Source organism: Cetorhinus maximus, chromosome 21 (assembly GCF_964194155.1).
Source record: "Cetorhinus maximus chromosome 21, sCetMax3.hap1.1, whole genome shotgun sequence".
In the NCBI taxonomy this organism is placed as follows: Eukaryota; Metazoa; Chordata; class Chondrichthyes; order Lamniformes; family Cetorhinidae; genus Cetorhinus; species Cetorhinus maximus.
In genome coordinates this window covers 20,857,664-20,880,649 of record NC_135899.1, presented here as the reverse complement: position 1 = coordinate 20,880,649, position 22,986 = coordinate 20,857,664, and the positions used below count along the sequence as shown (strand labels likewise).

The 22,986-nt window shown below is 45.7% G+C and overlaps 1 protein-coding gene across 1 annotated transcript; it reads left to right on the top strand.

Annotated features, from left to right (window-relative positions):
* Window positions 1–875: 875 nt before the first annotated feature.
* Window positions 876–21,165, top strand: LOC144695738 (zinc-binding protein A33-like). The gene is made up of 7 exons (XM_078566703.1): window positions 876–937; window positions 2,909–3,379; window positions 6,483–6,578; window positions 10,917–11,150; window positions 16,962–16,984; window positions 18,161–18,276; window positions 20,504–21,165. Exons 2-7 carry the CDS (start codon window positions 2,966–2,968, stop codon window positions 21,046–21,048), a joined length of 1,428 nt encoding a protein of 475 aa, XP_078422829.1. The 5' UTR covers window positions 876–937; window positions 2,909–2,965; the 3' UTR covers window positions 21,049–21,165.
* The last annotated feature ends 1,821 nt before the right edge of the window (window positions 21,166–22,986 follow it).

Below are 22,986 nucleotides of genomic sequence, written 5' to 3'. Positions count from 1 at the left end.
AAATGGTACAGCAGCTGCCTTGGCAACACGATTGGTACTGCAGCATCCTTGGTGGCCGGGAACGGTACTGCAGCGCTCTGGGTAGCCGGGAACGGTACTGCAGCGCCTTTGGTGGCCGAGAGCGGTACTGCAGCGCTCTGGGTGGTCCGGAGCGGTACTGCATCGTTCTTGGTGGCCGGGAGCGGTACTGCAGCGCTCTGCGTGGCCCGGAGCGGTACTGCATCGCTCTCGGTGGCTGGGAGTAGTACTGCAGCGCTCTGGGTGGCCGGGAGCGGTACTGCAGCGCGCTTGGCGGCCGGGAGCGGCACTGCAGCGCTCTGGGTGGCCGGGAGCGGTACTGCATCGCTCTTGGTGGACGGGAGCAGTACTGCAGCGCTCTGCGTGGCCGAGAGCGGTACTGCAGCGCTCTGGGTGGCCGGGAGCGGTACTGCAGCGCTCCGAGTGGCCCGGAGCGGTACTGCATCGCTCTTGGTGATCGGGAGCGGTACTGCAGCGCTCTTGGCGGCCGGGAGCGGTACTGCAGCGCTCTGGGTGGTCCGGAACGGTACTGCATCGTTCTTGGTGGCCAGGAGCGGTACTGCAGCGCTCTGCGTGGCCCGGAGCGGTACTGGATCGCTCTCGGTGGCCGGGAGCAGTACTGCAGCGCTCTGGGTGGTCCGGAGCGGTACTGCATCGTTCTTGGTGGCCGGGAGCGGTACTGCAGCGCTCTGCGTGGCCCGGAGCGGTACTGCATCGCTCTCGGTGGCCGGGAGCAGTACTGCAGCGCTCTGGGTGGCCGGGAGCGGTACGGCAGCGCCGTGATGCCGGCCATCCACCCCCAACCCGCGCCCCGCCTCCCCAATACCGGGGGCGGAGGTTTCGTCACTTCCACACAGTGGACAGGAGGGACAGATCGTGGCTCTGAATGAAAGGAGTTTGTGCATAAGAGGAACTTTAGGTTTGTTTTAAGGCCGCAGTCATACACTAACTAAGCTCGTGGCAGTTAATTGGGGTTAAAGTGGGAAATGAAAGTGAAAGCAACTTGTCCTGTAGTTTGCGAAGCGTCGTCGGCTCAATGAGCGAAGGTGGCGACCACCGACACCGTTGATTTAAATCCCCGTCCGAGGCGATTTCAAAGTTTATTTTTAAATTGAGAAACGTGTCTGCAAAAGTTCCGTGAAGCGTGGTCTATGCGTTCTTGTATAAAGCTGGTGACTGAATGGGTGGAATAAATCGACTGAATAAACAAGCAACTGGTTTCCCCCCCTCCCCCCCCCCAAAAAAAATAATAATAAATAATTTGTTGCTGAAATTGCATCAAATGAACATGTAAAGAATAAGCGGGGGAAGGTTTTCTTGTGTTTCCAGGGTCCAGCCTCAAAGTAGCAGCCTAGCCAGCAAAATGAAGGTTGCTTTTTTAAAACTCCACCTCCCCCCCCCCCCCCAAAAAAAAACATTTTGATTCAGTCAAAAACATTTCAATTTACTGTATTCAAAGCAGAAGATGCTGGAAAGGCACATGCAGGTCGGGGGAGTGAGAGAGACCGTTAACGATTCGGGCGGTTAACATTCCATCACCACTTACTGTGCCCGATTTGAAAAACACATCAGTGCATTGAGCGGTGAGATCATTGTAGATGTGCGGATGAACTTTATTTAACAAGTTTTGCGTGTTAAATATTTCGAGTAGGAAATTATAGTTACGAGGGGATACAGCACTTGCTTCTGGGGGTCTTGTTGGCTGGAGGGGAGAAGGCTTGAGGTGAGATTCAATGAAGGTATTTTTTTAAAAAGTTATTTAACAGAGAGGAGGAGGAGACTGTTTCTCCCAGTTGGGATGTCAATAATAAAGTGTCATCAGTTTAGAGTTGTCAATAAGAGAGGAAAAGTATTTGCATAGAGAGTTGCTGGAGTATAAAATGTTTTGACACACAGAGGGAGAGAGAAGTTGAAGCAGAGACCATTGCATCTTAGGACAAGTTGTATAAATATTTGAAACAGGGAAAGACACATGATTGGAAGAGGAGTGTGGTGGTGGTGGGGCATCGAGATTAGATTTGGATAGTTTTACCAAAGACATGATGGGCCCAATGGCTACGTTCTGTGCTATCAGCTCTGCTAAGAAAGAACATGCACTTGCACTGCGACATTAATGTCACTAGAATGGCTGTAAGGCACTTTGGGACTATTTAAAGGAGAGTCATTGTTGCAATGTAGGAAGCACAGCAGGCAATTTGCACACAGCAGGATCCCACAAACAGCAGTGACCAGATAATTGTGGGTTTTTTTAAAAAGTGATGGTTAAAGGACAAATACTGACCAAGGTACAGAGGAGAACTTCTTTGCTCTTCTTCAGAATGGTGCCAGGGGATCTTTTACACCGACCTTGGAAGGCAGACAGGGACCATAGTTTAACAGCCCTTCTGAACACTGGTACCACTGACTGCGGTACTCAGGGGAGGTGGTGGCATAGCGGTAATGTCCAGAGACCCGGGTTCAAATCCCACCAATTTGAATTCAATAAAAAATTAAAATTCTGATGATGAGCATGAAACCTTGCCGATTGTTGTAAAAGTCTTTAGGGAAGGAAATCTGCTGTCCTTACCTGGTCTGGCCTACATGTGACTCCAGACCCACAGCAATGCGATTGACTCTTAACGGCCCTCTGAAATGGCAAAGCAAGCCACAATAAATGCTGGCCCAGCCAGTGACGCCCGCATCCCATGAACGAATAAAAAATAAAGCTCCCTCGGCACTGGACTAGTGTCAGCCTAGATTGTGGGCACAAGCCTCTGGAGTGTCTGTCTTCTAACTCAGCAGAGAGTGCTACCTACTAAACCGTGACTGACTGCTATCAGGAATGAAGGTGAATGGAAAGGTTAGTTGTAATGTGGATGTGTTTTAATTTTGGTATTTTAATTATTTTGAGGTGGATATTTGAGAAGGATTGGAATTGGAAGGACATTCTTCCCAGATTGGTTTGACAATGGCTACTGCTCAGCATGTTAACCGACTCTTCAGTGAAGTGACCTGCTCCATCTGCCTGGATTTCTTCCAGGAGCCGGTGGCACTGGAATGTGAACACAATTTCTGTCGGCTCTGTATCTCCAGGAGCTGGGAGCAGGGCAGTGCTTTCTACTCCTGCCCCGAGTGCAGGGAGGAGTTCCGGGAGAAGAAGCTGAAGCCAAACCGCATGCTGGCTAACATCGTGGAGGGGGTGAGGGAGCTAAAACTGCAGCCTCGCCAGGGCCACCCTGCCTTCTACTGCCAGCGGCACGAAGAACGCCGCAAGCTCTTCTGCCTGGACTGCCAGGGGGCCATTTGCGTGGTGTGTTCCTGTGCCAAAGAGCACCGGGGCCATAGCTTCATCCCTGTCGAAGAGGCTGCCATTCTCTACAAGGTGAGGAAGTTGTGGATATACAGAGGATAGGGACGCTGGGTGAAAAGGGTGCAGAGAGAGGGGTGTAGGAGGTGCAGAATGCAGGGAGAGGAGCGTGGGGCATACAGGGGGGCAGGAAGGGCAAGTGGCTGGAAGAGGGGTGTGGGGCAGAGAGGGGGTTGTAGGATGTGCAGAATGCAGGGAGGAGATATGGGGCTGGAGAGGTGTCTGGGACATACTGGGGCCTGGGAGAGGAGTGTGGGACCCGGGGCGGGGGCAGGAAGGGCAAGGGGCTGGGAGAGGGGTGTAGGACATAGAGGGTGCAGAGAGGGGGTTGTAGGTTATGCAGAATGCAGGGAGAAAGTGTGGGGCAGACAAAGGGGCTGGGAGAGGCGTCTGGGACATAGAGGGGAGCAGGGAGAGTGGTGTGGGGCATGTGGGGGCAGGCATAGGGGTGCGGAATATACAGGGGTTCGGGTATCTCATTTCTTCCCAGTATGCCAACTCCATAGTCCTTTTTCTGGTCTTGATCTCCTTTCATAACCTCGGTTCACCCAACTCTAATTTTCTCTGACCTATCATACACTCTGCCATTCCCACATTTTCCGCCTGCTTTCCCCTCCTCTATTCCACCATATCCTGCCTCTGGAATTGTTTTCCTAATCTCTCTACCTGGATACCCCTCTCTCTCTGTCTCCTTCAGAAACCTTGTGGAATCCGAAGAACTGGCGCCACTATTTAGCCTGTTGAGCCTGGCTTGCCATTCAGTAAGATAATGACCTTTAATCTAACTATGTATACCCCACCTTTACCCCACTTTCCCATCTGTGCCTTTGGTCACCTTCCCTAACTTCTGCACGCATCCACCTCTCGCTGCCCACTCGTCGTGGGTACTTCCTACGTGTCAGGAGCTGCATAAAAATAAGTTTGACGCTATACAGCAGTGCCCCCTGTTCTCACCGTGGGCATTGGCACCTGCGTGATATTTTTGCCTTACCCACACCAGCTGTCAAGTAGCCCTTTGCTGTAAGGTTACCACACATGACTCAATTAGGGGCACACTTGTGCTGTGCACCCTACCTTAAAAAAAAGGACGTCTTTGGCTTTTGCACTCTGCTGCCTTAAAGGCCTGCCTAGTACATCTGTGTGCCTTTTGAAGCGTGTTTTAACTTAACCACTCCCGGGCAATATTAAATAATGCCAAATTGAAAGCAAAATACTGCAGATGTTGGTAATCTGAAATTTAAAAAAGGGAAAATACAGGATGCTGTCAGCAGGTCATTCATTCTCTGTGAAGAGGGAAAGAGAGTTAACGTTTTGGGGTGATGATTTCCAGCACAGAAACGTAGAAAATAGGAGCAGGAGTAGACCATTCGGCCCTCCGAGTCTGCTCCACCATTCATTATGATCATGGCTGATCATCCAACTCAATAGCCTGGTCCCACTTTCTCCCCATATCCTTGGATCCCTTTTGCCCCAAGAGCAAAATCTAACTCCTTGAAAACATACAATGTTTTGGCCTCAACTACTTTCTGTGGTAGCGAATTCCACAGGCTCACCACTCTCTAGGTGAAGAAATTTCTCCTCATCTCAGCCCTAAATGGTCTACCCCGTATCCTCAGACTGTGACCACTGGTTCTGGACTCCCCCACCATCGGGAACATCCTTCCTGCATCTACCCTGTTAGAATTTTCTAGGTTTCTATAAAGCAGAATTGCCCAGATGAAGGGTGATCGACCTGATACTTTAACTTTACTTTTCTCTCCATGGAGGCTGCCCTGACCAGCTAAGTGTTGTCAACATTTTCTGTTTTTAGTATGTAATGACAATTAGCTTACTACTACTTTTGACAAATGTATTTCAGTTTGATGAGAATATAGCTATTAGGCTAGATAAGAGGGAGCTGATAGATGTGGTAGACTTGATAATCTGAAAGATATTTGGTAAGTTGGCACATAAAAAGACTAATACACAAGATAAGGGTGCATGGAGCTGGTGGTAATATTTACATGGGTGGAGGATTGATTAATGAGCAGGAAACAGAAAGTAGGGATAGATGAAGCATTTCCAGGTTGGTAACTAGTGGAGTACTGCAAGGATCAGTACTGAACTATTTACAATTTATGTTAATGTCTCGGATGAACATCAAGACCGAGAGTAATGTATCCAAATTTACTGGCAATACAAATCTAGGTGGGACTATAAGCTGTGAGGAGGACACAAAGAGGCTGCAAAGAAATATGTAGATGGATTAAGTGAGTGGGTAACAAGATGGCAGATGGAGCATAATGTGGGGAAGTGAGATTATTTACTTTGTTCGTAATATTAGAAAAGCAGGATATTTCTTAAACGGTTTGAAACTTCTAAATGTTGATGTTCAGAAACTTGGGTATACTTGTACAAAGAACACAGAAAGCTAGCATTCGGATATAGCAAGCAGCTAGAAAGGCAATTTTCATGTCTGGTCTATATTGCAAAGGGATTGGAGTAAAAGAATAAGGAAGTCTTGCTACAATGGCACAGGACTTTGGTGAGACCACACCTGAAGTACTGTGTACAGTTTTAGCCTCCATATTTAAGGAAGGGCATACTTGCCTTAAAGGTGACACATCGAAGGTTCACTAGATTGGATCCTGGGATGGGAGGATTGGCTTATGATGAGAGGCTGAGTAAAGTGGGTGCACTGGAGTTTAGAAGAGGTGATCTCAGTGAAGCATTCAGACTTGGCAGGATAAATGCTGAGAGGTTGTTTCCCCTGGCTGGGGAAACTAGAACGTGGGGTCCAATCTCAGGATAAGGGGCTGATCATTTTGGACTGAGATGATGAGAGATACCTGAACTGAAATGGCTGTAAATCTTTGAAATTGTCTATCTTAGAACATTATGAATGCTCAGTCGTTAAGTAGATTTAAGGCTGAGATAGATAGCTTTTTGGTGTCTCGGAATCAACAGGTATGGAGAGCAGGTCGAAAAGTGGAGTTAAAGCTGAAGATCGGCCGTGATCAGATTGAATGGTGGAGCAGGCTCGAGGGGCCCGATGGTGGGGTCTCACTCTATTTCTCATGTTATTCTGTTTGATAATCTACGCAAGCCTACCCTTAGAAAGCTCACTGTTTCTCTGCAGGGGAAATTGGAACGAGCCATCGACTTACTCCAGTCCCAGAAGGAGCAGGCCTGCCAAAGCCAAAGCCAAGAAGAGGCAAAGATTTGTCAAATAAAGGCAAGTGTCACACCCTTGCCCCTGGTTGTGTCCCATCCTTTGGCTTTCTAGGTAGAGGATGCTTTGAGCCTTTAAACATTGTATACCAGCAACTAGTTAACACACAAGACTCTCTAATGGACACAAATTTTTGAAGGTGGTAGGACAAGTTAAAAAAGCATATGGAAGCCTTGGTTTTATAAATAGAGGATAAGTCTGAGTATTATTTAAACACTGAAAATCTAGGAACAATGGAGCTCAAAAGTGATTTAGAGGATCTAGGTACAGAAATCATTAAAATGTAGTAGTCATGTATAACAAAAAATGCAATGGAATATTCGCCTTTATATCCGGAGAGCTAGAATATAAAGGGAAGTTTTGCCCAGGCTATGCAAAGCCCTGATTGGACCACATCTGGAGTACTATGTGCAGTTATGGATCTGCACCTTTGAAATGATAGATTGACTTTGAAAGGAGTGTAGTGTAAATTCACCAGAATGCGACTGAGGCTTCAAAGATTAAATTACAGGGAGAGGTTACATAAACTAAAACAAAAGCAAAACACTGCGGATGGTGGAAATCTCAAATAAAAACAGAAAATGCTGGAAAAACTCATCGGGTCTGGCAGCATCCGTGGCGAGAGAAACAGAGTTAACGTTTCGAGTCCATATGACTCTTCTTCAGAGATGCTGCCGGACCTGTTGAGTTTTTCTAGCATTTTCTGTTTTCATTACATAAACTAAACTTGTATTCCCTGGAATATAGAAGCTTAAGACATGATTGAAGTATTTTGGATTTTGATAGGAAGAAATTCTTTCCACTGGTGGGGGTGGCCAGAACAAAAGGACATAAACTTAAAAACAGAGCCAGACCATCGAACTTAGATCAGCAACAATATGTATTTATATCTATATAGTATCTTTCATGAAAATCCCAAGATGTCACAGTAACATTATAAAGCAAGATTTGACACAGAGCCACGTAGGGAGATATTATTGCAGATGACCTGAAGCTTGGTCAAAGGAGAAGGTTTTAAGGGAGTCTTGGAGGGTAGAGAGGTGGGAGGTGTAAGGGAGGGAATTCCAGAGCCAGAATTAGAGGAGCCCAGCGAGCTTGGAGGGTTGTGGGGTTGGAGAAGATTATAGAGGTAGGGAGGGGTGAGGCTATTGAGGGATTTGAAACCATGGATAAGAATTTTAAAATTGAGGCATTGTTTAACCTGGAGCCAGTGTAGGTCAGTGAACACAGGTTGATGGGCGAATGGGACTTGGTATAAATAAGACAGCACCTTCCAAGCCTGCGACCTGTGCCATCTAGAAGGATGAGAATAGCAGATTCTTGGGAACACCAGCACTTCCAAGTTTCCCTCCAAACCACACATCATCCTGACTTGGAACTATATCGCCGTTCCTTCACTGTTGTTGGTTCAAAATCCTGGAACTCCCTCCCTAACAGCACTGTGGGTGTACCTACACCACATGGACTGCAGCGGTTCAAGAAGGTGGATCACCACTGCCTTTAAGGGCAATTTGGGATGGGCAATAAATGCTGACCTAGCCAGCGACGTCCGCATCCCATGAACAAATACATTTTAAGAAAGGAAATAAAAAAGATTAAGGGCGGCAGAGTTTTGGGTGACTTCAAGTTTTCAGATGACAGAATGTGGTAAGCCAGCAAGGAACGCATTGGGTTAGTCAAGTCTAGAGGTAGCAAAGGCATCAACAAGGGTTTCAACAGGAAATGAGCTGGGACGGGGTGATTTTACAGAGGTGGAAACAGATGGACTTAGTAACACTGTGTATTGTAGATGGAAACTCACCTCGGGGTCAAATGCAATGCCAAGGTTGCAAGGAACAATCTGGTTCGGCCTCGGATAGTTGCCAGGGAAAAGGATAGAGTCAGCAGCCAGGGGATGGAGTTTGTGAGGGACCAAATTCAAATGGCTTTGATCTTCCCAATATATAACCAGAGGGAATTCCTGCTCATCTATTCTGGTAATTTACAGTCAGTGGAAGAGTCGAGAGGTGATGATGAGGTACAGCTACATGAAAACTTGCACTGTGTTTTCAGATGATGTTACCAGGGGGCAGCATGTAGATGAGAATTAGGATGGAGCCAAGAATTGATCTTTGTGGGGGAACCAGAGATAACGCTGCAAGAGCAGGAAGAGAAGCCATTGCAAGTGATATTCTAGCTATAATTAGATATTTAAGAATAGAACCAGGCGAGTGCAGTCCCAACCAACTGTACGACATGGAAGAGGATGATGTGGCCAACTGTGTCAAAGACAGCAGACAGGTTGAAAAGGACAAGGAAGGAGAGTTTGACTTTGTCAAAGTCAGAGAGGATGTCATTTGTGACTTTGGTAAGAGCTGTTTCAGCCCTGTGGCAGGAGTAGAAACCTAATTGGAGGGATTCAAACTTAGAATTCTGGGAAAGACGGGCACTATTTCAGGGAAGTAACAGCATGTTCAAGGACTTCAGAGAGGAAAGGGCAATTAGAGATGGGATGGTAGTTTTTTGGATGAAGAGGGAAAGGATTTTTTGGGGGGGGTCGGGGGTGATTATAGCAGATTTGAAGGAGTTTGGGTCAGTACCTGAAGACAGAGAACTGTTAACATTATCAGCTAACCTGGGAATCAGGAGAGAAGGTAGGGGTTTTTTTAATTCATTCACAGGATATGGGCTTCACCGGCTGGGCCAGCATTTATTGCACATCCCTAGTTGCCCTTGAGAAGGTGGTGTTGAACTGTCTTCTTGAACCGCTGCAGCCTGCGTGGTGTAGGTACACCCACTGGGCTGTTAGGAAGGGAGTTTCAGGATTTTAACCCAGCGGCAGTGAAGGAACGGCTGATATATTTCCAAGTCAGGATGATGAGTGACTTGGAGGGTAACTTCCAGGTGGTGGTATTCCCATCTATCTGCTGCCCTTGTCCTTTTAGACGAGAGTGGTCGTGGGTTTGGAAGGTGCTGTCTAAGGAGCCTTGGTGAATTCCTGCAGTGCATCTTGTAGATGGTACACATTGGGGTGGTCAATAGTTTAGTTGGAAGGGGATTGAGAGAGCAGGAGATGGATTTCATGGATAAGATGAGCTCAGAGAGGACATGAGCAGAAATAGGGGAGAAACTGGAGAAAGATACAAATTCAGAACTAGGGTTGTGGGGGTACAAACCTTAGAGGAAGATTGGTCTAATGAGCTTGTGGAAAGGGAGGAAATTGGCAGATCCAGCTGATCGGATAGACTCAATTTTAGTGACAAAGAAATTCATGCGCTCCTAACTCTTGTTGGAGGTGAGGGTGAAGGAGACAGGGATGAGAGAGGTTTAAAAAGACAGTTTGCAGCAAAGAAAAGAACCTGAGGCTCATCTTCACATTCCTGGATGATCTTGGAATAGTGAGTCGTTTTAGTAGATGAGAGCAGGACCTGAAAGTGCTTTAAATGGTCCAGGCAGATGTAGCAGTGGATGGCTAATCCAATTGTTCACCATATCGGTTGAAGTCTGTGTCTCTTGGGCTCAAGTGGGCAGAGATAAGAGCTGTGCAGGGGAAACAACTGGGGTGACAGAGAGAGCAATTGTTTAAGTAGAGGCTATGGCAGCAAAGGTAGAAGTGAGAGTCTGGTTGAACAAAGCAGCAGCTGCAGAAATGTTGTGGTGAGATTTTGAAAATACAGTTGGAAGTAAATTGGGGAGAGTGTTTCCCAGGCGCGAACACGGAGGAGCTAGGATTGGGACAGGGAAGGGGGATGTGAGTGGGGAGCGATGCAAAGAAGTGATCAGAGATGGCCTTATATATGTGATTGATTCAGTAGGTGATCAAGGGGATGGCCATGAACATGGGTTGGGGAGTTTACACGGAGGGTGAATTGCTGCTTGCAATGAGGCAATGCTGCAAGCCTCAGTGGGCCCTTCGGAGGCTGTTTTTAAAAAAAATTATTTCACGGGATGTGTGCGTCGCTGGTGTGGTCAGCATTTGTTGCCTATCTCTGATTGCCCCTGAGAAGGTGGTGAGTCACCTTCTTGAACCACTGCAATCCTTCTGGTTCTTGTACCTTCAGTTGGAATGTTGAGTTTTAGATATGGCGATTATAGTTCCAAATCAGGGCGGTATGTGACTTGGAGGGAAACTTGCAGGTGGTGGTGTTCCCACCAAGGTCTCTGCTGCCCTTGTTCTTCTATGTGGTAGAGGTCACAGGTTTGGAAGGTAATGTTGAAGGAAGCTTGGCAGTTGCTGCAGTGCGTCCTGTACATGGTACACACTGTGGTATCCTCTGGGGCCCAATGCCCTGCCAATGCTGACTGCCTTGGGTTACATGTGCAGGCTACCCAATGTGACTCTGCCGGGTCATTTTTACCCAGGAACAAGGCAAACTGCTGAAGGAACAGGCTGAGGCCGAACTGGTCACCATCTATCAATTTCTAGATGCAAAGAAGCAGGAACTGGAGTCGAAGATTGAGCAGGAAATGTGCCAGACCATTGAACCCTTGCAGGAAAACTTGGAAAAGATCCGCCAAGAAACCTCCACGATTGAGCAAGCCATCCTGGATCTGCGGGTGCAGCTGAGCTTCACCGAGCCTCTGGAGCTGCTTCAGGTAAGAGGCTGGCAGGAGCATGCAGCCTGTGGGGAAACATGGAGTAAGTGTACCTTTCCTCTCCAGCTCCTCTCTCACCTGTGTTCTTTCCTCAGTGTCTTGTAGGCTTTGAGGAAATTTTTATGGGATGAGAAAAAAAAGGACGAGTTTGCATTTATATAGCAGCTTTCCTGAGTCGGCATCCTCAGTATTTTACAGCCAATTTGTTACTTTTGTTTTGGAGTACAGCCACTGTTGTAATGTAGGAAAAGTTGCAGCCAATTTAGGCACAGCAAGCTCCCACACAGCAGTGTGATAATGACCAGAAGTGGTTGAGACATAAATATTAGCCAGGATAACAAGGCTGCTCTTCGAACAGCATTTTACATTCACCTGATAGGACAGATGGAGCCCAATGTTGAAATGTCATTCAAAAGACTGCACCTCTGGCAGTGCAGCACATTGCCAGGACTGCACAAAAGTGTCAAACTTGTGCTGAAGTCTCTTTGGTGGGGCTTGAACCCACAACCTTATGATTCGGGGTGAGTGCGCTACCCACTGTTCCAAGGCTGACATATGAACATAAGAAATAGGAGCAGGAGAACACCATACAGCCTGTTGAGACTGCTGTGCCATTCAATATGCTTATGCCTGATCTTGGGCTTCAACTCCACTTTCCCACCCTTTTCCCATGTCCCTTGTTTCCCTGAGGCACCAAAAAAAAATTTTTCTTTTAAATAAAAATTGCTGTATTTCAGCCTTGAATATATTCAATGGTGACACATTACAACCCTCTGGGATAGAGAATTCTAAAGATTCATAACCCTTTGAGTGAAGAAATTTCTCCTTATCTCAGTCCTAAATTGCCCACAGCCGGGGGAAACAACCTCAGTGTCTACCCTATCAAGTCGCATCATTAATCTTGAATGTTTCAGTGAGAACACCTCACATTTTTCTAAACGTCAAATTGCTCAGCCTCTTATCTCATCATAGGACAACCCTGCCATCTCAGGGGCCAATCTACTGAACCTTCATTGTGCCACCTCCAATGCAAGTATATCTTTCCTTAAATATGGAGACTAAAACTGCACACAGTTTTCCAGATGTGGTCTCACCAAAGCCCTGTATAATTGGAGCAAGACGACTTTATTCTTGTACTCCAACCCCCTTGCAATAAAGGCCAACATGCCATTTGCTTTCCTAATTGCTTGCTGTACCTGCATGCTGACATTCTGCGCTCCTTGTAAGTGTTCACCCAAGTCTTTCTGAATATCAACATTTACAGTTTTCATGCCTTTTACAAAATATCATGCTTTTCTATTCTTACGACCAAAGTGAACAGTCTCACACTTCCCCACATTATACTCCATCTGCCACTTTGTTGCCCATTCACTTAACTGGCCTATATCTTTTTGCAGCCTCTGTGTCCTCCTCACAGCTTGCATTTCCATCTAGCTTTGTATTGTCAGCAAACTTAGATACATTACTCTTTCTCTTTGTTTAATTCATTAATATAGATTGTAAATAGCTGAGGCCCTGCACTGATCCTTGCGGCACTCCACTAATTACAGCCTTTCAACTTGAAAATGCCCCACTTATCCCTACTCTCTGCTTCTTGTCTGTTAACCAATCCTCTATCCATGCTAATGTCACCACAAACTCCCTGAGCCCTTATCTTGTGTATTAACCTTTTGTATGTCACCTGATCGAATGCCTTTTGGAAATCCAAGTACACGACATCTACTGGTCCCCTTGATCTTCCCTACTAGTTACATCCTCAAAAAAACTTCTACAAATGTGTCAAACAGGTTTTCCCTTTTGTAAACCCATGTTGACTTGTTCTAATCATGCTATGCTTTTCTAAGTGCATTGTTAAGACTTCCTTAATAGTAGATTCCAGCACTTTCCCAATGACTGATGTCAGGTTAACCGGCCTGTGGTTTCCCTTTTGTTCTCTCCCTCCTTTCCCGAATAGTGGTGTTGCATTTGTTAACTTTCAATCTGCTGGGACCATTTCAGAACCTAGGGAATTTTGGAAAATCATAGCTAGCTCATCCACTATATCTCTGTAGCTATCTCTTTAAACCCTAGGTCATCAGGTCCTTGGGATTTGCTTTCATTTTAGTCCCGTAATTTCTCTAGTATTTTTTCTCTGCTGATATTAATTACCTTAATTTCCTTACTATTTTTAATACTTAGCTACCCTCAATCTCTGGTATGTAACTTGTGTCTTCTACTATGAAGACAGGCAGTTTTCCTCATGATAATTTACGTTCTTTCTCTAAGGGACACTTACTTGAGCTGCTCTCTTCCTTTTTTATACACTTGTAAAAGCTCTTACAATCTGTTTTTATCTTCTTCACCAGTTTACTCTCATTCAATTTTTTTCCTTTATCAACTTTTTAATGGCCCTTTGCTCATTCCTAAAACACTCCTAATCCCCAGACTTGCTACTGTTCTTTGCAATATTATAAGCCTCGTAATCTAATAATATCCTTAACCCCCTTTGTAAACCACAGACTCACTGAGATTTTTTTTCAATGGAATGCATTTTTGTTAAATATCTGGAACTTTTTCTTTAAATATTTCCAACTGTTTATTCACCGCCATACCTTTAGGTCTATTTTCCATTATTAACCATAGCCAGCTCTCCTCTCGTACCTGTGTAATTGGCTTTGCTTAAGTTTAAGATTCTTGTTTGTGCTTGGAGTATGTAATGTGGAATTCACTTTTTTATGATCACTGGTTCCCAATGGATTTTTTTTACTGTGAACTTTAATTAACCCTGCCTCAAGTGTAGTATTAGATCTAAAATAGCTTTTTGATTGAAGGAGCCAATTTGATTCGTCCAGTCTACATGAAAGTTAAATCCCCCACAATTATTGCATTACCTTTGTTAGAAGCTCCAAAGCTGTCTTGTTTACTATCTCGCCAAACAGTTTGGCTACTGTTAGAGGACCTATAAACTACAAACATCAGAGTTTTCTGACCCTTTGCTATTCCTAATCACCCATAACTTAGGCACATGCTCCACCCCCCCCCCCCCCCCCCCCCCCAAGGACCAAGCCCCAAACATGTCCTAGGCACCCATTTCCATGGGCATGATCTCCCTATCCATTCAGACTCTGTGAGCAGATTAGTCATGGCAACCTCTCCCTGGCATTTCACTCCAGAATGTCTGTTTGCTCATCAGCAAGTCCCTGACCATCTGTGATCTCATTGTGGAGGATTACATTGACATCATGGCCTGGATTGGAACTTGGCAGCACCTTGCTCTTTGCCCAGCATGCAGCTTCGTCCAAAAAAGTGGGTTGGTATCACCAACTCAAAATATGGGCCTTTTTCTTTTTCCCTTAGCATGTTCTCCTTTTGAACTCCACACCTTGCTTCACCCTTTTTAAAATCCATATTATCTACTGCATCTTCTGTGCACTGTGCTCACGGAGACATCCCTCCTCCTGTCCTTCCTCAATCCTTGCACTAAATGGCCTCTCCTTCTTGGTGCTGTTGTTGTCTATTGCAATTTCCTTTACCCTGTTTTCCCTAGACCTCTTCTCCCATATAGACTCTCTTATCCATATCTACAGCTAACCTCAGGATCTTGTTATCTCTCCCATGGTCTCGATTGCTGACGAGGTCCTCTTCAACTACATTCTTGTATCTCTCACCACCCACAACCCCATCACAGTCTGCATCCATCTTTAGGGAAAAAAAACTCTTACCCCATGTTGTTTATAACTATACTTTTAAATTGCCAACCGCCTGGTCTTCCATTCACCAAGATACTTCCTTACCTGTTCTTTATCACAACCACTCCTTCACTGCCAACTTTGTCTTATCTTCAGCAAAATCTTCATACTCTCCCGTTCCCATCATTCTTCCGATATGGCACCAATCTTCATACACTCAAGTCTATGCCCCTTGGACTTGAGGGAATCTAGTGCAGAACTGGTTTGGTCAACCATCACCAGGTCTGCCTGAACCCCATCAGACACTTATCTGTGCCAAACCCACTACTCCTGGATTATCATGGAGAACAAAGATCATTCCTTGACTTCTTTTTTCCAATATCAGTTGTCCACTTAAACCCCTGCACTTGCCCTTAAACTTTCAGCTTCAGCAGCAAGTGCAAGGATTTATTTTTTCATTTAAGGCTCAGTTTGCCCATTTAGCTGACTTTGCTATTTTCTCCCACCATTCCTCTTTACCCACCAACCCAGGCCTGTTCACAATCTCCTTGTTGCTCTGGCCTTGAACCTGTCTCTCTCCAGTTTCCCATTTCCCCTCACTCTCTAATGTGATTCACCTCTTTGCTTCCTTGAACCCAATCCCACCAAACTTAACTACCCAACTACTCTTCTTGGCCCCATGCTAGTTGAGGTTGAAACTCTCTGACTGAAACAGAATGTTTGCAACCTTAGTTGAACCTATTCTTTCCATCACAGCGACTTCCTACTAATTGTCCATCTACCTAGCTTATATGCAGTAAACTGCAATCATTCCTTTGACACCTTAAAATCAACTATTCTAATGCTGCCTTGGCTAGCTTCTCATTTTGCAACCTCCATAGAGTCAAATCCACTCTCTGGAGAGTTTAAATCGTCTGGACCTTGTTCTAAACTGCATCAATTTCCACTCATCCATTATCCCTGTCCTCACTGACCAACATTGGCTTTTGGTCCCATAAACAAAGTCAAATTTAATATTCTCAAATTATTTTTAAATCCCTTCATAACCTTACCCTGTAAACTCCTCCAGACCTATAAACCACCTTGTCGAGTTCTAAATGACTCTGGCATCATGTGCAGCTCTTTACCCCATCATTGGCCTTTGCCCCATACTCTGGAATTCCCTCCTTAACCCCTTGCACTCTCCACCTCCACCTACTGCCATAAGACCCTCTCTGCAGTCCAGCTCTTGAAATAAGCTTTTAGCTACTCCTCCTAATTCCCTCCTTTAGCCTGGTGTCTCTCTTTTGATTACACCTCTGTGAAGGATTTTTGGATATTTCCTTCTACATTAAATGAGTGATATCAATTAAAGTTGCTACTGGTTGATGTGTCAATAACAAAGAGGGTAGCTAGGTACATCATCAAACAAATAAGAGGGATTGGGAGAAGTATTTTTAATGTAGAGAGTTATCAGGACATACAGTAACCTAGTGGAAACAACAGTGAAAGCAGGATTTACAATCCTTTTTAAAAGGGGAGTGGATCAATATTTGAAAAAGACAATAAAGGGGAAAGAAATTTGCATTTGTATAACAACTTTCACCACCTCAGGACGTCCCAATGTGTTTTAAAGCCACTGAAGTACTTCTGAAATATAGTCACTGTTGGGATATTGGGAAAAGTGGTTGTTAATTTGAACACAGCAAGGTCCCACAAACAGCCATGTGATAAATGATTAAATAACCTGTTATTTTTAATATGCTAATTGAGGGATAAATATTGCTCAGGAACTCCCCTGCTCTTCAAAATAGGGGCGTGGGATCTTTTATGACACCTGAGAGGGCAGGCTGGGCCTCAGTTTAACATCTCTGAAAGACAGGATGTCCAATGGATCAAAATCCCCTCCATACTGCAGTGGAGTATTGATCAAAAATCAACAGGGAGAGGCCTGAGAATGGGAATAAGTGGATAGTTCTTTCAGTCATCTAGTGCATTGGGCCAAAAAGGCCTCATTCTGTGCTACAGAAGTCTACTGGGTACAGTTAATTGAGTTTCATATCCCTTGTTGATAATCTTATTAATATGCAATCAGGAGGCAGTTTATTTGATTCTTGATCATGATTGTCAAATTATAACCTGATTATTTTTCATTTTTCTTCAGGATATCAAACTGCTCCTGGAAAGGTGCGTGTCTCAAGTTCTTTCTGAATGTATGCTCCTGAATTGCACTGCTGGCCCCACTGGATATATTTATAGCCCTGAGCCACACAGACCTTGATGCTCCCAGGTTCAATCCCCAATCTGTGTTGAGAGCTAGTAGATCTCGCCTGGGGTCATGGCCCCAGTGCCAGAGTTGACCTAAGCACCTTGGGATTGGGAGAGGATTAACCAGCCTGGTCACTACCCAGTGGCCCTGGGTGGGATGCACGCTTGGTGTCAGTCATGGCTCAGTTGATACTCTGGCTTCTCTTTCAGAAGTTCATGGGTTCAAATCCGTCTCCAGAGACTTGAGCACAAAATCCAGACAGGCACTTCAATGCAGCTCTGAGGGAGTGCTGCCCTGCTGGAGATGCCATCCTTTGAATGAGCTGCTAAACCGAGGCATCAGTTTCCCTCTCAGGCAGATGTAAAAGATCCCATAGCAGTATTTCGAAGAAGAGCAGAGGACTTCTCCAATACACATCCCTCAACCGACACCTAAAAACAGATAAAAGCAAAATATTGCAGATGCTAGAAATCTAAAACAAAAATGAAAAGTGCTGGAAATACCCAGTAAGCCTAGCAACATCTGTGGAGAGAGAAACAGAGCTAACATTTTGAGTTGAATATGATTCATCTGAAGAAGAGTTATATTTTACTCAAAACTTTAACTTTGTTTCACTATCCATAGATGCTGCCAGACCTGCTAACTATTTCTAGCAGTTTCTGGTTTTATAGCTAAAAACAGATTTTCTGGTTATTATCACATTGCTGTTTGTGGGGCCTTGCTGTACAAAATAAGTTGCTGTATTTTCTAATCTACAATACTGACTGTACTTAAAAATAAAAAATACTTAATTATCCGTAAAGAACTTTGAACATGCCCTGTGACCATGAAAGGTTTCTTTAACTGAGAACAATCTCGGGCTTGGTCTGATATTCTTAGCCAGATACCTTGCTAACATTTCACTGTCTCAAGCTTGCATGGAAAGAGTGGCCACTTGACATGGTGGTCGAGGGCTGTCTGTCTCTGGGGAATCATATCTCACCAAGAGTCCCTAGCTTCAGGAGAGGAGAAATTGGGTGGGGGGGAAGGGGGGATTGTTGTTTCTGTAAAGCACTAAGATGTCATCCTTTCCTTGTGATATTATTCCATTCCAGGTGTAAACAGGAGCATATCAAACCAGCGGATGTTCCCACTGAGCTGTGTCCCGACTCCATCATTACGCCTTTCCGTTACGTTAAAATCTGGGATGAGCTTAAAGCGTTTGTACCAGGTATGGGATCCATTGGTCTCCTGAGTGCAGGGGCTGAGTTCTAACTGAATTTGTTACACAGTGGTTACGGCAGCTGGAGGCTCAATTGATGGCAGTCTCGCCTCTGAGTCAAAGGGTTGTGGGTTCAAGTCACACTCTCGAAACTTGAGTGTAAAGTCTGGTATGACACTGCTATGTATTACTGAGAGAGTGCAGCATTATCGCTGGTGCTGTCTTTTGGGCGAGGCGTTAAACTGAAGCGTCCCTTCTGCCCTCTCAAGTGGATGTAAAAGATCCCATGGCATTATTTGGAAGAGGAGTAGGGGAGTTCCTCCCCATGTGCTATCCAATATTTAACACCAGATCAACATCACTAAATAGTAGAATATCTGGTCATTATCACATTGCTGCTTACGGGATCTTGGTTTGTAAAAATAAATAATTAGCTGGTGAGTATGACGTTCGTACTAAGTGAGTGAACTATGTAGCAATGGACAGTGAGTGTCCCTAATAACAGGGCATATCCCAGTGCTACACACGCTCAGTGTATATGCTCAGCCCTATACAAAGAGCAGCCATTGGGCCGGAATTTGCCCTTTGAAGTGGGAATTGTAAATTGGGCCATTTCCCAATGTCCCGTTCCCGCGTCCTGCTTAAACCCACACGCTCAGTAATTTTCACCATGTCGAGTTGGGATGGGCTGGAGTCAGAGCCACCGCCTCCTGAAGCAGGCCCAGGGCGGATGCTGAGGCGGGCGGATGCTGAGGCGGGCGGATGCTGAGGCGGGCGGATGCTGAGGCGGGCGGATGCTGAGGCGGGCGGATGCTGAGGCGGGCCGATGCTGAGGCGGGCCGATGCTGAGGCGGGCCGATGCTGAGGCGGGCCGATGCTGAGGCGGGCCGATGCTGAGGCGGGCCGATGCTGAGGCGGGCCGATGCTGAGGCGGGCCGATGCTGAGGCGGGCCGATTAGAAAACCTGCCTCCCTTTGCTAGGATATTAACCCTGTTATGCCCCCTAGCCCTAACCCCATGCCCATTCACCCCCTCCATACTCCCCATTGCCACCTCCAAACCCCTCCATACTATCTCCATACCACACATGCCATTGCAGATCCCTCAAATCCCTCCATGCACATTCATCCAATATCTATTCATGAGTCTGATAATGAGACTGGAAAGTATTTGAGGTGTTTGTGAAACTATCAAAGTAAACAAACATCCAGTGGAACTCCACTTGCAAAACCTTAATCCTCTTAGGAGCTTGTAAAGCAGTCAATCAAACACACAACCATTCAAACTACACTTAAAAAAAACCTTAAACCTACTAAGTTGTCCTAAATCTGTTAAAATAAACAAACAGCCATACAAAGACCACTTCAAAAAGCACAATCAAGTGATCATAAAACTGACAAACAAAGCTCAGGTCCCCTTGATAGCCATGTCAACAATCTCTCCGGAACTGAATCCATTAATGGTTTTGGAACTCAGCCAATCATTCATAATGAGATTCCATTGCACATCTATGGCGACAAAACCTCCAGCTGAGACATTAAAGCCTTTTATGTAGCCTTAACAGATGGCTGAGCTGTCAATCAAATAATTCAGATATCTCAAAGGCTCAACAGATGTTTAGACTGTCAATCAATGTAAAGATCAAAGCAAAGGGTCCAGTTGACATGAAAACCTGAATCTCAATACTATTTCATACAGAAGAACCGTTTATGTACTGTATAAAGTAATCACTCAAGTAAAAACATAATTTACCATACAGCAACTAATTATAACATCTGAAATTGACAACACCTTTTAAACTTGCCTGTTAAAAGGCTCCTGACTTGAGAACAGGCCTACTCAATGGTTCACAAGCCCCCTGGCCTAACCAGGTTCACACAGCTTCAGAAACCCACCTGCCTGACTGAAAACTCAAATGCAGTGAAATTTGAAATTGAGTTGGCAGCAATGTAGCAGTTGCAACATTTGTTTGCTTGTGTGTTGGATCACGATTTGCCACTTTTCTCAAGTCAGTCAAAATGGTAGCTGGAGGAAAAGGGGTTGGAATTTTGGGTTTCTGGTCCCACCGGATTCCATATACGGCTTTGCCCTGCATCGGGACGGCAAAATCAGGCCCAGTGTCTCCTGTAATTGAGGGTGCGTGTCCAAATGCTATACCCGCTCAGTGAGTTAGCTCTATAGCTCTATATTTTTAGAAAATCAGTGTTTCTCCTAACTGTGGATTTGTGTCTTCCAGCCAGGGAATTTCTGAAACTGGATCCTAAGACAGCGCATCCACGACTCATCCTGTCCGAGGACCTCATCAGTGTGATTGATGGCGAAAAGCGTCGGGATTGCTCGCTCATGTCCCATCGCTTCAACCACTGGCTCTGCGTCCTGGCCAGCAGCGGCTTCCTGTCGGGCCAACACTACTGGGACGTGGAGCTGGGCAACAATACCGCATGTGTCATCGGGGTGGCCAGCGGATCTGCCGACCGGCTGATAACCAAACAGCTCACACCAAAGGACGGGTACTGGGTGATCGAGATGCTCAACGGGAACCTGGTCAACATCAACGCACCCGGTGCCAGGACCCTCCCCCTCCGCCGCAAGCCCCGCACCATCCGTGTCTACCTGAATTACGAGGAGGGACAGCTGTCCTTCTATGATGCCCACGACCTGTGCCCTATCTACACCATGCATGATAAGTTCACGGAAAAGCTGTATCCCCTCTTCAACCCTCACAACAAGAAGGAAGGGAATTCAGAGCCACTTTGTCTACATAATCCCATGGGATGCTAAGATTAATTTTACCCAGGCAGGAGTGCGGTGGGGGTTAGAAATTGTGATGGTCCTTCTTAAAGGGGAAGCCTGTTGAATTCTAACACTACACTAAGGTAAATAAATGAACCCCTCTCAGTATTTTTCTGCTGTCTTTTGTTGCCAGGCATTGAGCATTAAAGGTGCTGGTTAGAATGAGTTGGACCCTGAGGCACTGGCTGGGAATTATCACTGGTGCTCCTGGTTCCCGTGAGGAACAATCACATTAGTCAAAGCTGCACTCCCCATCTGTTACCTTACCAACATTAAACTTAAAGGTTGTAATACCACAGGCTGGGGCAGGAGGAGGAGGCGGTGCCAAATTTTAGGAGCAGAGAGAGGTGGGAAACCCCAGCCACTACATATTACAAGGGTTTTACAAAACTAGTTCCCTTAGGCTGAGGGCAGACGTGGGTTGAGAGATCCACAAATCACAGTACAAGATCTGAATTCCTCTGTGCATGTGGAGTCCAGAGATGGTGCCATTCTCCTGGTGCTTAGACTCATAGACATCTACAGCACAGAAGGAGGCCATTTGGCCCATCATGTCCACACCAGTCAACAAAGATCTGACTACACTAATCCCAATTTCCAGCGCTTGGCCCATAGCCCCAGAGGCTATGGCAACACAAGTGAATATCTAAATACTTCTTAAATGTTACAAGAGTTTCTGACTCAACCACCCTTTCAGGCAGTGAGTTCTAAACTCTCACCACCCTCTGGGTGAAAAAATTTCTCCTCAATTCCCCTCTTAGCCATCTACCTCTTACCTTAAATCTATGCCCCCTGGTTATTGACCCCTCTACTAATGGAAAAAGTGCCTTCCTATCCACCCTATCTATGCCCCTCATAATCTTATACACCTCTATTAAGTCCCCTCTCAACCTTCCTTGCTCCAAGGAAAACAACCCCAGCCTATCCAATCTTTCCTCATAGCTCATTTCATCCAGCCCAGGCAGCATCCTGGTAAATCTCTGCACCCTCTCCAGTGCAATCACATTCTTCCTATAATGTGGTGACCAGAACTGCATGCGGTACTCTAGTTGTGGCCTAACCAGTGTTTTATACAGTTCCAGCATAACCTCCTTGATCTTGTATTCTGTGCCTTGGCTAATAAAGGCAAGTATCCCATATACCTTCTTAACCACCTTATCTACCCACCCTGCTATCTTCATGGATCAGTGGATATGCACACCAAGGTCCCTCTGATCTTCAATACTTTCCCAGGTCCTACCATTCAGAGTGTAATCTCTTGCCTTGTTAGCCCTCCCCAAGTGCATTACCTCACACTTTTCTGGGTTGAATTCCATTTGCCACTGCTCTGCCCACCTGACCAGTCCCTTGATATCCTCCTGTAGATTACGGCTATCCTCCTCACTATTTTCCACCCTACCAATTTTTGTGTCGTCTGCGAACTTTTTGATCATACCCCCTACATTTAAGCCCAAATCATTTATGTACACCACAAACAGCAAGGGCCCCAGTACCGAGCCCTGCGGAACCCCACTGGAAACAGACTTCCAGTCACAGAAACATCCCTCTGCCATCACCTTCTGCTTCCTGCCTCTCAGCTGAATTTGGATCTAACGTGCCACTTTGCCTTGGAATCTATGGGCTCCTTCTTTCTTGACTAGTGTGCCATGAGGGACCTGATGAAAAGCCTTGTTAAAGTCCATGTAGACCACATAAAATGCATCAACACTCCTGGTTACCTCCTCAAAAAATTCTATCGAATTTGTCAAACACGACCTTCCCTTAACAAATCCATGCTGACTATCCCTGATCAATCCATGTCTCTCCAAGCGCAGATATATCCTGTCCCTCAGAATTCTTTCTCGTAATTTCCCCACTACCGAGGTTAGACCGACTGATCTGTAATTTCCTGGTCTACCCCTTCCTCCCATTTTTAATAATGGGACA